The sequence below is a fragment of the Typopeltis vanoorti genome, chromosome 12, assembly GCF_054136105.1.
Source record: "Typopeltis vanoorti isolate ZY-2024b chromosome 12, IOZ_Tvanoo_1.0, whole genome shotgun sequence".
Lineage (NCBI taxonomy): Eukaryota > Metazoa > Arthropoda > Arachnida > Uropygi > Thelyphonidae > Typopeltis > Typopeltis vanoorti.
Genome location: NC_143560.1, coordinates 79,241,555 through 79,256,231, shown reverse-complemented (window position 1 = coordinate 79,256,231; position 14,677 = coordinate 79,241,555). Strand labels below are relative to the sequence as shown.

At 34.6% G+C, this 14,677-nt stretch overlaps 1 protein-coding gene across 3 annotated transcripts in view; it reads left to right on the top strand.

Annotated features, from left to right (window-relative positions):
- The window catches only part of Not1 (CCR4-NOT transcription complex subunit 1), a 568,860-nt gene that overhangs the window by 366,990 nt on the left and 187,193 nt on the right, over positions 1 to 14,677 (top strand). For all 3 annotated transcript variants that reach the window (XM_090401629.1, XM_090401630.1, XM_090401628.1), the window contains exon 34: positions 9,110 to 9,229. In XM_090401629.1, the coding sequence (XP_090257755.1) occupies positions 9,110 to 9,229 (120 nt within the window). The remainder of the gene's footprint in view (positions 1 to 9,109; positions 9,230 to 14,677) is intronic.

The following is a 14,677-nucleotide window of genomic DNA, read 5'->3' as shown; positions in this document are numbered from 1 at the left end:
TAATAGGTTTTAATGCTACTTTCAACATATTATGAAACACTTCAGTAGAAAATGTAGCTGACACTCTGCAAGTGTCTCTCATAATACTGAAGCACTTTTGATTACTTCATTGTTTCAGCCATAGCAACATGAAACAAACAGCATTTCATAATCCACATCTCTTTACTAGATTCAGTCATTGATATATTGGAGAAGAGTAAATTTAAAGCATATTTCTCAAGCCTTGAGTATGTTTTTTAAATGGATGATTTAAAAAAAAAAAAACTGTATAATGACTACAATTCTCAAACAAGGAATGTGGTATTGTTTTCTGACAAGTGTGTAAGTGGAAGCCATATTTAAGAATATAGTACAATACTTTTTGTATTATCTAAAGCATAATCTTATCTTATATCTCTTTTACATATTAGATTTGATGATCTATTGCAGTCAACAACTTAGGTTATATAAAATATAGCTTAAAAATAGGATGGTGAATTCTCTCTAAGTTTGCTATGTATTTTATTGTATGGGCTCTTGTGGAAAACCATGCTATCTCTTAAAGCTTTTCTGCTTAATAAATGAGATTCAAACCTAAGTCTTCCAACTAAGTCAATACCAGTAATGCTACTGACTGTACTCTGCAGTTATTGTCATGCTATAATAATAAAAACATTAAGAGATTTTTTTAACTTATCAGTACAGGTGTTGTACTACTACTACACTGTTAGCATTTGGTGTGATCCAGCTCAGAAATTGTGCTTTTTATGATTTTGTTCTGCTTCTCCTTGCCAATAACAGCACACTGGTTATATTTTCTATGAAATTTTGCCATAGCCATTTCACAGAAGGTCCTCTTATTATGTCGCACATTCTGTAGATAAAGAAAGACATGAAATGGTATTTTCAAGGCATCTGATTATCTGTAGTACAGAAACTTTCTAGGTCAGTCTGCTATTTTGGGGCAAGGACAACCTTGTCAGGTTCACAAGGCTTGCCTTTTGTCATGCAAAAGTGATCCCAGCTCACCTACCCTTAGCCTCAGTGATACACAAATCACCAGACAAGATCAGATATCTCTGCTTGAACCAACGTTTACCTCCTGTCTTTCCTGGCATAAACACATTGCATCAATAGCTTCCTCAGCATCCAAGAAACTTGGCATTCTCTTTTGTTCAAGATGTTATTTTACACCCACCCAACTCTTAACTCTATACAAATCCACCCATTTTTAGAATACTGCTCGCGTTTGGGGTGGTGCACCTAAAACTTCCTTAAAATCATTGATTCTGTCCAGAGGTGAGCAATTAGGCTCATAGATGATCTCTCTCTTACAGATTTACTTCAACCTCTATCTCACAGACACAGTGTTTTTTCAGTATTCTGTGGGTTCCTTCATAGTCACTGCTCCAGTTAATTGGCAACCATCATTCCTCCACTTTCTTGTTGCACCTGTTAATACAAGAGCAACAGCTGCCAGCATTTCGTTACTATGCAACTGCAAACACCAAACTTGCTTCTCCTCTTCCTTTTTTATTGAATCCACCTCTGTCTTCTGGAACAGCCTTCATGTGGTATTCCTCCCAAACAACTATAACCTGCAACTCTTCAAAAAAAAAAAAAAATTCTATCTCAGTCTTCATCTGCATCCCACCACACACACAGCACCGATGTGCTTATTGGTCTCTTAGCCTCTTGTGTATGGGATTAATATGTAAAAAAATGCAGACATACAAGATCTCATACTATTGTCTGATGAAGATATTATTGCTTAGTTGAACTCATTTCTTCCTAAAACTTACTTCTGCCTTATTTTCACAAAATGTATCATTCTCTCTTCTTACTTTTAATATTGTATTATCTCTTGTAAAATTTAAAAAAATAAAAGTAAAACTTCTCAGAATACAGTAAACTCTGGATTTTACAGACTATTAGGGGGAACTAAGGGTTGTATGTAAAATCGAAAGTCCGTTAAATCGCTAATCTTAGGAATAGTATTGAAAATAAAACACTTTGGTACAGTGTTAATCTATTTTAATGAGAACATTTTATGTAAATACAGTTTTACTGAGGATTGGGCTTGTTTCAGTTGCTTTCCATTTTTATACTGTTTCTTAATAATTAATGATCAAAATTGTCGAAAATATTTGTAATAAGCAATCACCTCTGGTTCTGAAGATGTGCCTATGAACAAGATGACGTCATCCGATAGTTTCTGACCAGCTGGAACTGCTTCTTCCTCATTGTCAACCTTTTGATCACCCCATAGAACATCTTCAGTAATCTCTTCTTTGGCTGAGAATTTGGTAGCCTGGGTCAACCTTGTCAATGTCTAGCCATTGTTCAATGTCATTCTCACTGACATTATCACCAGCTCACATCAAAGTTTCATGGAAATCAGGGGTTTCAAAACCTCTGGAATCATATTCTGGTTCACTCCCTTTGAGTAACTTGGTCCAGCCATTAGCCAATGTTGTAATCTTTATCTCCTTCCAAGTGGCAGCAAAATTAAAGATGGCAGACTTGATGTTGCATGCGTGCAAATTTTGAAGTGTCCTGGCCCCTCTTGTATCTTCTTTGTGATTGTTTTCGTTCTCTAAGGCAACCATAGTTTCTTCAAGAAGCTTCTTCTTTTTATACAACCTCTTGCAGGCAACAATGACTTCCTGGTCTATAGACTGTATTATTGAAGTGGTGTTTGGAGGAAGGAAGATATTGAGAGTTTATTTTTCACTTGGTTAGAATATAATAAATTTAGTTTAATCCTTTATCCAAGTGTGAGCAAACAAAGTTTGCGCCTGAAAATATCTTCAGGACTGGGGTAAGGTAGTACAACACCAGGCAACTCGTAGCAAAGGTGGACCTGTACTGCCTTGCTCCAGTCCTGAAGATATTTTCAGGTGCAAACTTTGTTTGCTCACACTTGGATAAAGGATTAAACTAAATTTATTATAGGAAGGTACATTTTATTCTTCCATTCCTACTAAACAACTTCTCAACATTAGGATGGTCTGATGCATTATCAAGAAGTAAAACAGATTTTATATCCTCAAGAGAGATTTTCAGGACCTCTTCTTAATAGTTTTGTACTTCAGGGATGAAGTGATTGAAAAACCAGTCAGACAAAATGTCACTTGTAAACCCAGGCATTCCTTGAGCTGAAATAGATGACAGGCAACTGGTTCATAACATTCGTCAAAGTGCAAGGCTTTCGTGCTCTTCTAATTACCACCGGCTTGAGGCGATGTGTGCCATCAGCATTAGCACAAAGTAGGGCTGAAATGCGCTCCTTGTTTAATTGCGACCAGGCATGCTAATCTCATGTTTGTTTGCGAGACTATTTTCAGGAACAGCACGATAGAACAGACCAGTCTCATTGCACTGTAAACTTGAGACAAAATAATACCCTCAGATTCAGTGACTTCATTGATGTATTTTCTGAAGGGCTCAACTTGTTGTTCAATATCAGCGCTCAGTGCTTCATCACACATTTGCCTGTTTGCGATGCCATGGCATTTACAAAAGTGGCAAAGCCACCCATCACTCGTCTGGAACTGTATGCCCATGCATTGTCAGTTTTTCAGCAGCTGACTTTAGTTCAACGCCACGAGCAACAACGCCACTAGACCGCTGTTGAATGAACCACTTGTAAACTCCTTCTTCTAAATTCTTATGCTTAGCCAATTTCACATTTTCTTATCGTCCACAGTGAAACCACTTTTGGAGCTATCAACGCTATATTTTAGCAAAAACTGAGTAAGTTTGTCTTTATTTTTGTATATGTCCGAAACTGTTTGCTTTTTCACCCTGTAAAGTTCACAAACATAAATAACAGATATTTCACTTTTCAACTTGCTTATTAACTCAAGTTTGTGTGCTATCATCAAGTTTACTTGTTTTCTTTTAATCCCAGACCAGACATATTAACTGATATTAATAATGATTAATAACGGTTTAACTAAAAATTACTCCTGCAACAGCCTAAACACCACGTGTTTTGCACTAGCAATGCTACGGACGCTATCCTACCAATGCTACTGAACCAAAGCACATGCACATGTCCGAACTATTATGAGTATGCACGAAATATGAATATACACAAATGTATCCAGAGGCACAATTTATAAACACTGCCGATTGCTTCCTATTAACCATCATATTATTTATTTTTATATTAATTATTTCATTATCTGTATTTATTTGTCAAGTTATATGTCTGTTAAATCCAAAGTCCATTGAATCGGGGTCCATTAAATCGAGATTTTACTGTACCAGTAATTTTGGGCTTCTTCTGGCATAAACATATCACATCTAAATCCACTTTGCTTTCCAAAAAAGTTGGATTTTCAGTTTTTATTCTGCTTTAGGCATTTCTTATCTGAACTACTGCTCAACCTGAACAAATCCATCCAGATATGGAATACTGTTCCCACATCTAGCAGGGAGTCCTCTTAAGCTTAAATTGCAACCTAATCTACATTCAACAGAGACCAATCATATTGATTGATCTCTCTTTTTCTTGCTTATCCTACTACCTGCCTTAACAGTGGAATGGTTGGAACCCTTTGTATTTTTTGCTTATATTTTCATACACATTGTTCACCTGAACTTTCATTAATTTTCTGCTTTCTCAGTACTTAATAAAGACAAAATCAACATCACTTGTCAGATGAACTTCATGCACTCACTGTAAACAATAAATTACACTATAACCATAATAATTAACTTTAATGAAATGAAAGTACAGATATTTTGTACTTAAAATAACAATACGTCATCAACATAATTTTTGAACTTGTTATAGAATCAGGATATTTCAGCTGGAAAAACAAGATCAATATATATAGACAAATTGAAGGCACTGTCATGGGTAGCCCTCTGTCTCCACCTTTGGCAAACTTTTTTGAACCATGTGGAAGATACCTTGTTCTCATCTATTCATCCTCAACCCTCTCATTGGTTTCGTTATGTTGATGATGTCTTTGCTGTTTGGCCTCATTCTAAAAATGAACATACCGCTTTCCTACAACCTGCCTTCACCTACACATTCAATTCACCATGGAAAAAGAAAAGGTTGGTAGTTTACCATTCTTGGGCATCCTTCTTACATGCACAGCCTCTGGTAATTTATCAACTAGTGTTTATTGAAAACCTACCTTTACTGGCAGATACATTCATCAAAAATCTGCTCATCGCACCTCTAAAAAAAAAGTCTTTAATTAATAAAGCACATAATGTATACTCCTCTCCCTCAAGCTTACAACAAGAACTTCTCACTTTCAAAACATTAATGGAATTTAATGGTTACAACCGTAATCAAATCCAGTGGATAACTGACTTTTATGTTCCAATTCCTTATATTTCTGGCATCTCTGAACCAAATGGTAGAATTTTGAAGAAGTATCATCTCATTCCCACATTTTTCTATCAACAAAATTTCTCACCTCTAGCATTAGCTGGGGTTTACCAGATACCTTGTGAATATAATCTAACATACTTTGGGCAGATAGACTGTTCTGTGGAAAAATAATTAATGAACATCAATATTATATTGATTACATGAAACCTCAAAAGTCTGGTCTGGCACAACATAGTATTGACACTAAACACAGTATCCAGTGGGATGAAGAAGTATCATCTCATTCCCACATATTTTCCTATCAACAAAATTTCTCATCTGTCACCTCTATCATTAGCTGGGGTTTACCAGATACCTTGAATATAATCTAACATACTTTGGGCAGATAGGCTGTTCTGTGGAAAAATAATTAATGAACATCAATATTATATTGAATACATGAAACCTCAAATATCTGGTCTGGCACAACATAGTATTGACACTAAACACAGTATCCAGTGGGATGAAGCTTGCCTTCTCCATAGAAGCAGGTTTAATTAAGAACACCTATAAACTACTGCAGCAAATCATCTTCTTTATGGTCCAGTGACAAGGTCAAGACTCAATATAGTGCTTGTATTATATTCGAGGTAATCCTTGATTCTGCTGCTGAGTAGTTCTTGCCTGCCAAGACAATGAGCATGCTCTGGGTAAGAAAGCCTTAGTACCAAATTACAAAACATCTTGACATGAACTTCTGTCTTCAAAATATTTTAGGGCCATAACTGAACTTAATATTAACAAAATGATAACTGAGAGACAAAAGATAACTCAAAATTTAAAAGTCATCCTGTTCTTAATTATTCATTCAAGTGGTGATGTCTGATAGGGAAAATGTCACCCTTCATTTGAAAGTGGAAGAACTGTCAGTCTGGAAACATTTTGTTTTCAACATATATGCTAATAGAAACAGCATCCAAAAAATTAATCCATGCTGTACATGAACTTTAGACTTGCAGAAATTCCTTCTAGTATAGGATGAAAAATATGGAATATTTCATCAGTTTATTTTTATGAGTTACAATATTAAGCCACAATACACTGGATGGATTTTCATAATGAAATCCATCCAGTGTATTGTAGCATAGATAATAAAATGAACGGAGTAAATCTGGCCAGTTTTGCTGATGTTTAGAATTAGAAATAATGTTGGCTTCCCCAGTAGATGAATCATAGCAGAAATGTTCTACTTCCTTAGGTGCCAATAATACAGTGAATTTGGTATAGTCATTAAATGCTTCAAGTTCCTTTTGCTGGAATCATTTATAAATTGCCTTGATGTAACTGATTTGCATATCAATTCATTATTAGCCCATCTGATTAATCAAACTTAGTCATTGATTTGGATGCTCTTGAAACACATAATTTTCATAGCCACATAAATGCTGTTGAGTCACTCTGTGACTATCTTTTGAATGGCACTCATTTGTTGCTATCATATACCACATAGCTCATAAACTATCTCTCTAAATTTGTGAACATTTCTAGGATGTTCTTTATTATGCTCTTCAAAGAGAAGAATAAATGGATTTTCTCAGTTACTAGGTGTGATAGACAGAAAAGCATCTTTTAAGAATAAAGTTTTGCTCTTCCACTATTGCTTCATTATGCTAAACAGCCTCCATTAATTCTTCATACATTTCCAAATGAATCTACATGTTTAAAATGCGATTGGAGAGGTCACTTGGCAAGATATCAAGATGATAGATAGTCAAAGAGAGCAACAGAGTGGTTGCCAAGATGAGTCAGAAAACCTGGAAGACAGAGAAAAAGATGGAAAGATGACATTGAAAATTGGCTCGGTGTCACATGGACAAGAGTGGCCAAGAATAGGAGATAGTGGGAGAGGTTGGGATAGGCCTTTGTCCTGCAGTGGGACATCTAGGCTAACAACAATATGTTTAATGGTCTTTAAATTCTTTTCATCTTATGTAATATTATAATAACTGTATACTTTACAGAACCAACCCATTTTCACTAGTAAAGTTAATGAATGGTCTTAAATTTAATCTTATTTAAAATTTAGTTTTAATGATGTGAAATGCAGTGAAAATAAAAATAGCCAACATGCCATTTAAGCTATGAAACATTAGAGTGCAATGAAAATAATAATCCCATGCACTGTGACCGACAGCAATGAAAACTTAAAATTCTGGAGTAAATAATTTAATATTTGAATTTCTCTCTTATTTTATTTATTTCCTGTTACTAACTTTTTCATGTTCTTTTAGGCGGAAAAAATCATTTAACCTTCGACAAAGATAAAATTTCATTGAAAAAAGAGCATTGAGTTGCTTCTTCATAAAATTTGCTGAGCATATCGTGAGCTGTGCACCTAACATATGATTAGAGTAGGCCTCTTTTTCAGCGTACCAAGGGAAGAGATTTTCTCATTTGGCAGGAGAGAGTGCTGAAAGTATTTTCAACTATAGATAAAAATATCATTTATTTCAAGTAAGATAAGTAAAGATGTTCTGAAAAGATTTATAAAAACATTTGTTTGGAGCATATTCTTATATGGTTGTGAGACTTGGACTATAACAGCAGAAGTCTGGAAAAGAATTGAAGTGTTTGAAATGTACTGTTGGGAAGCTGCTAGGAATAAATTGGAGAGAATGAAAAACAACTAATGAAGACAGTTATAGAAAGAAAAATGAAATTCATGGGATGCATATGGAAACATAGTGGATCATAAACATATTAGAAGGGAAGATATCAGGGAAAAGAAGAAGAGGACAGCCAGAATATGCATTCTTAGAGGAGGTTTTACATTAATCAGAAGAAGTTATAAACTACTACTTTAGTTTATAACTTCTTCTGATTAATCAGAAGAGAATTAATCAAGATAGCAGGAAATAGGATGATCTGGAAGAGGGAACTCTCCATAGCGACAGAGACTGTCTCTTAGAATAACAATGATGAATGTGCTCTACAATCTTTTCACAGTTCATTTTTATTTAAAAAAAAAACTATTAAAGCAGGTATCTACTGCAATCTGTCCAACTATGTCTTTTTCTATTCTTCTATTCTTCCTACGTAAAATGCAAGAGGAGGGATGTAAAATTGATAGAACCTGTCATTGGTGTAAAGTGGTTCTCTAAGACAGCTCTGAGTTCATTCAGGAAGCAATTATTTAGTGATTCCTTGTTTGTTCTGCAGGTACCTCATCACAGCAGACTTCATAGCTCTCAAATATGTCCATAGCTAATCATAGTACTTGCAGTACCATGCTCAGCTATGGCTACATTTGAAATGGCAAAAGAAGTTCTTTGTACTAACTATGAATAAGACAAAATCTGATGTCCTAGTGGCAGTTGCCATGGAACAAAGCCTATATATGATCAAGCTCTTGCATCTACACAAAGAATGAATTATTTATTTCTGCTGAAGCCACCTGCCTATGTTTAGTTAGGTCACACTATTTTAACTATAAAGGGTAATATCATTTTCACAAAGAGATCATATTTTTTGATTGCTATTATTATTATCTTTGCTATTTTATTACTAGTCCCTTATATAGATTTTTAATTCCACTAAGCACTCTTCATGTATTTACATTTTTCAGTATGTTCCTGTATTAGATTTCCAGTTTTAACTTTGCTTTTGTGCATTATGGCTACATTAACTAATGCATTATAATACTGGTAACCTGCAGTTTTGTAATGTGTTATTTATTTTTAATAAATTTCCTGTGTTTGTTGATATACAAATTATCACAAATTTTGTCTATAGGTTGGTGGCGTAACTCCACAACAAATGGCAGTTTATGAAGAATTTGCACGAAATATTCCTGGATTTTTACCAACTGGTGAAAGAGAACCACCTACAGCATTCTTGACAAAACCCGTCCCTGTAAGTTTTGTGATGATTGCCAGTTATAAGTTACAAAAAAAAAAAGTTTCACATAGATTCATTTCTCAGGCTGTTATGCATATCAGTTAATTGAATTCAAATATTTGAATAACTAACCAAATATTTTTATTTAACAAAACATAAATATATATATGGTACAGAATTATCATATAATTCTGCAAGCACCAAGCAAGATCTCTCTCTCTCTGACTAGAAAACAAACAAAACATTTCAGTTTATTAGAGTCAATCTGTGCAAGACTAAAATCACAATGAAAATGACAAACAAAAGTTACTTTGTAGCATCATTTTCACTAACAAAATCTGGTAAAACCTTCTGTTTTAAACGTTTTTTGGGGGGGCGGGGGGTTCAGACATTTGGTAATTAGATTATCATCAGATATTGTGGCACCATATTTGTAGATTTGAACTTGTGCTCTCTCATTTTACCATTTTTAAAAACTTTCTTGGAACTTCCACATCAAATGAAATTACAGCAGTAGGTTGTAAAAATTCCAGACAAATGTGTATTAATTTGAGTGTCACAAAAAAATGTTTACTCCATTTATCAGTTTGCCCCTGCACAGTTTAGTGTTAGCCTATGTATGCCTACTGCATGAAACAAAGTTGGTGATAACAAAGATCAACAGTGATACTGCTCTTCAAGATCTCACTGGCAAGTACATTTGTCTAACAAGGACAACTTATTCAAAGCTGTGAAGTGCAATAGCTGTAGGTTGGACATCACAGACACAAAGTCTTATGTGTGATTTCTTTTGTCAGGGTTATACTTGCTGTGCAAAGATTGACAGATCAGCATAACTTCTCACCAACCTCGTCCCAGCCTTTTTTCACTTCTTAAACTTTGGAAAGTATATTGTGACCATCTTGGACAGTGCCTTACAACTCTTGATGAGACTTTCTCCTGCATAATCAAATTAATAGAAAGCAAACTCAAACTGATTCATGGTCAGCAGTCTTCATAACTTTGTGTTGCCACAACTATTACTTGGCTGCTGATAGTTCAAGAACTTGGTGCTTTGTTAGGCGTGCTGCTATTTTTCCTGACCATGTTGTCTTGAGTCAGATTGCTTCCACTTGAATGCAGTAACCGTATTGCTGAGCTGCATGCTATACAGATTCCAACTGATTGAATTCTTTACAGGCCATCTCTTCTCTTGTACACATTTCAAATATCTCATTTTATCATTTTACAAAACAACTTCCTTGAAACTAAAATGATCATCAATTATTTTATCAAACACAGTCTTAATTTTGATTTGAATGTTAATATCCAATTTGATTTTCTTATGGGTTCCCAGCCACATTAGCATTAAAAAAATAAGGCTGCAAATATAGCTTGCTAGGCCAGTAACTTTTTTCAAAGAATTACTCTGATCATAAATGTTTTTCATTGTTCAACTTCTTACAATTTGTTTTCAAAAGATGTTATTTATTTACTTACTTAGTTATTCATTTTTTTTATATATATTTTATTTGTTTAAGTTAAGGGATATTACATCCCATATAGTTTCTCAGCCGAATAAGAAACTCAAAGAGTTTCATGCCGAATATAGTAGAAACTATATAAAGTTCGGCGATTCCAAGCGTAAGCAAATACCTGGATACTGCAGCAACTGACCCTAAAGGTAGTGCAAGCTGAGGCAACTCGTGTCAAAGGTGGAGCAAGCCCCGATCACTATTCTTGATATTTACCCATAATGTGAACTTAGCTCCTAGGAGCTGTATTATTGTTCGACGTTATGAGAGAAGGTCACTACCCAGACCGGTTTCAACCTTTATTGAGGTCTCATCAGTGAGTAGGCAGACCTAGTTAATATCAAGTTTGTAGCGAACAGAACTTACAACCCTTCTACGAGTTTTGCCATGAGGTGTCCTAATAAATTATTAGATATATGAAGAGCCAAAGGCTTCAATTCGGCGACATATAACTTGTTTAAGTTAAGGGATATTACATCCCATATAGTTATATGTCGCTGAATTGAAGCCTTTGGCTCTTCATATAACTAATAATTTATTAGGACACCTCATGGCAAAACTCGTAGAAGGGTTGTAAGTTCTGTTCGCTACAAACTTGATATTAACTAGGTCTGCCTACTCACTGATGAGACCTCAATAAAGGTTGAAACCGGTCTGGGTAGTGACCTTCTCTCATAATGTCGAACAATAATACAGCTCCTAGGAGCTAAGTTCACATTATGGGTAAATATCAAGAATAGTGATCGGGGCTTGCTCCACCTTTGACACGAGTTGCCTCAGCTTGCACTACCTTTAGGGTCAGTTGCTGCAGTATCCAGGTATTTGCTTACGCTTGGAATCGCCGAACTTTATATAGTTTCTACTATATTCGGCATGAAACTCTTTGAGTTTCTTATTTGGCTGAGAAACTATATGGGATGTAATATCCCTTAACTTAAACAAGTTATATGTCGCCGAATTGAAGCCTTTGGCTCTTCATATATCTAATATATATTTTATTTTTTGTAATGATGTAGTATGACCATTGTTATCCTTTGCACCATTAAATCCCAAACCAACTAACCTGATATGTAAATTCAAGGATGGATACAAGATGCTATGATAGTACTATATAAGTAAGTTTACATTATTTACATTATTACTAGCTTCTATCACCAATATCTGTCAAAATTCATTCTATTATTTCATGAGGTTCCTGATCTTATATTGCAACTTCTAAGGCACTATGAACTTCATCAGTCCATCTAGATCCTGGGCTCTTCTGTGGGCTTTTTTTCCTGTCATCCTGGAATAATCAGACACACACTTTTTTTCTCCTTCAATTCTTAAACTCTGTAGATCTTTCATCCACTGTTTGTAGAAATTTTTATTTATTATTTCTTGGTCATCAATTTTGCCACATTTTGTAAAAATAGGTCCAGTGGTATCAGATTTTTATACTGAAATCTAAGCATACAAGGGTGGTTTGAAAAGTTCACGGCCTCGACCATAGATGGCAACACTATCGGCAAGATTTTTTTTCTAAGTTGGTACATCTGTCATAAGCATCCTTGTGAAATTGCAAGTCATTCTATCAAGTACTTTGTTTTATACAGCTGTCTAAAGCAAAAGTGTTGTCTGTATCTCTTGAAATGGATAAAATTGAGTATCATGCAGTTATAAAATTCTTTGTGAAAGAAGGTTTAATGCCAAAAGAAATTCATTCGAAGTTTATGGGCACTCTTCTCCTTCGTTTTCAATAATTAAGAAATGAGCTGCCGAGTTTAAATGTGGCTGTACCAGCCTTGAAGATGATCCACGTGAAGGACGTTCAAAAGGTGTAACAACACCAGAAATTATTGATCAAGTGCACAATATGGTATTGGATGACCGACGAGCCAAAGTGCATGAAATTGCTGAGACTATAGGCATTTCAAAAGAACGTGTAGGATATATTTTGCATGAAGAATTGCAAATGAAAAAGCTTTGTGCAAGATGGGTGCTGCACTTACTCACAGCAGATCGCATGAAAATCTCTGAACAGTGCTTGGAGCATTTTAACAAGAATAAAATTGATTTTGTGCATCAATTTAATACTATGGATGAGACTTGGATTCATCATTACACACCAGAATCCAAACAGCAGTCAGAACAGTGGACAGAAGAAGCCCGTTGTTCAGCACCAAAGAAGACAAAGTCTGTTCCATCAGCAGGAATGGTCATGGCATCGGTGTTTTGTGATTCTAAAGGCATTTTGTTTTAATTATCTTGAAAAGGGTAAAACAATAACCTGGGGATATTATTCGGATCTTTTAACCAGACTAGACGAAAAAATTCGTGTGAAAAGACCTGGTTTGCAGAAGAAAAAAATCATCTTTCATCAGGACAATGCACCTGCCCACAAAGGTATTTTGGCAGTGGGAAAATTAAGGGATCTGTACTAAATTGTTGGAACATCTACCCAATTCCCCAGATTTGGCTCCCTCTGATTTCTTACTGAGAACCACTACAGGGACGGGAATAATGGAAGTGGAGCATTGCAGGAATTAATGTATTAATCTTAAGGGAGATTATGTTGAAAAATAAAAATAATTTTGAAATTATAAATTTGTTTTTTCATTGTTAGGCTGGGAACTTTTCAGGCCGCCCTCTTACAAGTAAGATCCTAGATATATGTATTTTGCCATGATAATTCTCACTTATTCTCAAAAATCAATCCTAACTTCAGCAATAATTAAGTAAATTGATTCTTCGTATCTCTGTTTACAAAAATGAAAAACAGTTTAATAATACTAAAATACATCGAAAAATAAATGTACATATATTGATCTTTAACCACAGCAACTCATCTTAAAATCTAAAAAGATAATTAACTAAATCACATCTTATTTGGCCCTACAATATGCCAGCTAAAAAGAACATCTGTTTCTACTGAAAACCACTTTTCTCTTATGAAAGTCTTGAAAATAACTGTTCATAGTGTAAGAGATATCAGATAAAATTCTACTTTCAAGATTCAGAATCTTTTTTCCTTTTCTTGTATTAAGAATTCCCAAGAAAAAATGATTAAACACTAAAAATACCAATTCACTGTGTCTATTCTCCGAAACATCCATTAAATCATTACTGTTCTAATGCAACCTTCAATGTCTGATAAACATTTCTCTTCCTGTATGAGAAATTTCATTTCTCAATTTTCAAAGTTCCTATAAATTTCATCCACAATTGTTATTTAAGTTACCTTTGTAACATAACAGCTAAATAAGTTTCAAAACATCTTTCTTTTTGAAAGGCTGCTACTAATGAAACTTTTTTCTCACTGGTTCCAAAAATTCTTCCCTATCTCAACATATCTCTATCTCTCTCTCACCACAGCTCTATTCAGCTGTTTACTAGTTACCCTGTTCTATTCTCTTTACTCGCACATTATACTTCACTCATGAAGTGAGACAAGCTGCTGCCATTACTCTTTATCTTCACAGCACTTTGCTTGAAAGTGGTAAACTCTCACAGTTTCAGTCAATTTAGTATGTAACTTATGTAATTTAAACATACACAAACATTAAACAATAATACTTATTTTGGACAGACTAACAAGCAAATCTTTTACTACATTCACTTCGTTAAAATTTATCACTATATGCAAACACGATATATTTACAATTTGCAACTGTATTAAATATAAACAATCATTCAGTTGTGCTTTTCTGCACAATATAAATGCATTAACAACAGAAACTGATAATTTGAAATAGAAGATTCAAGTTTACACTATACATAAACAAAAACACTATAATATCTGACCATTGCACCTTAAATTGCCTGTGTTCTCACATACTTGAATTTTAACAATGTCACATTCCTTTCTTATAACTTCGGTTTTAATATAATTCTTCCACACATACATCTGTTCACTTTCACTCCCTTAATTTCCCTCAGAACTGTCATATATATATATCATCAGCCATTG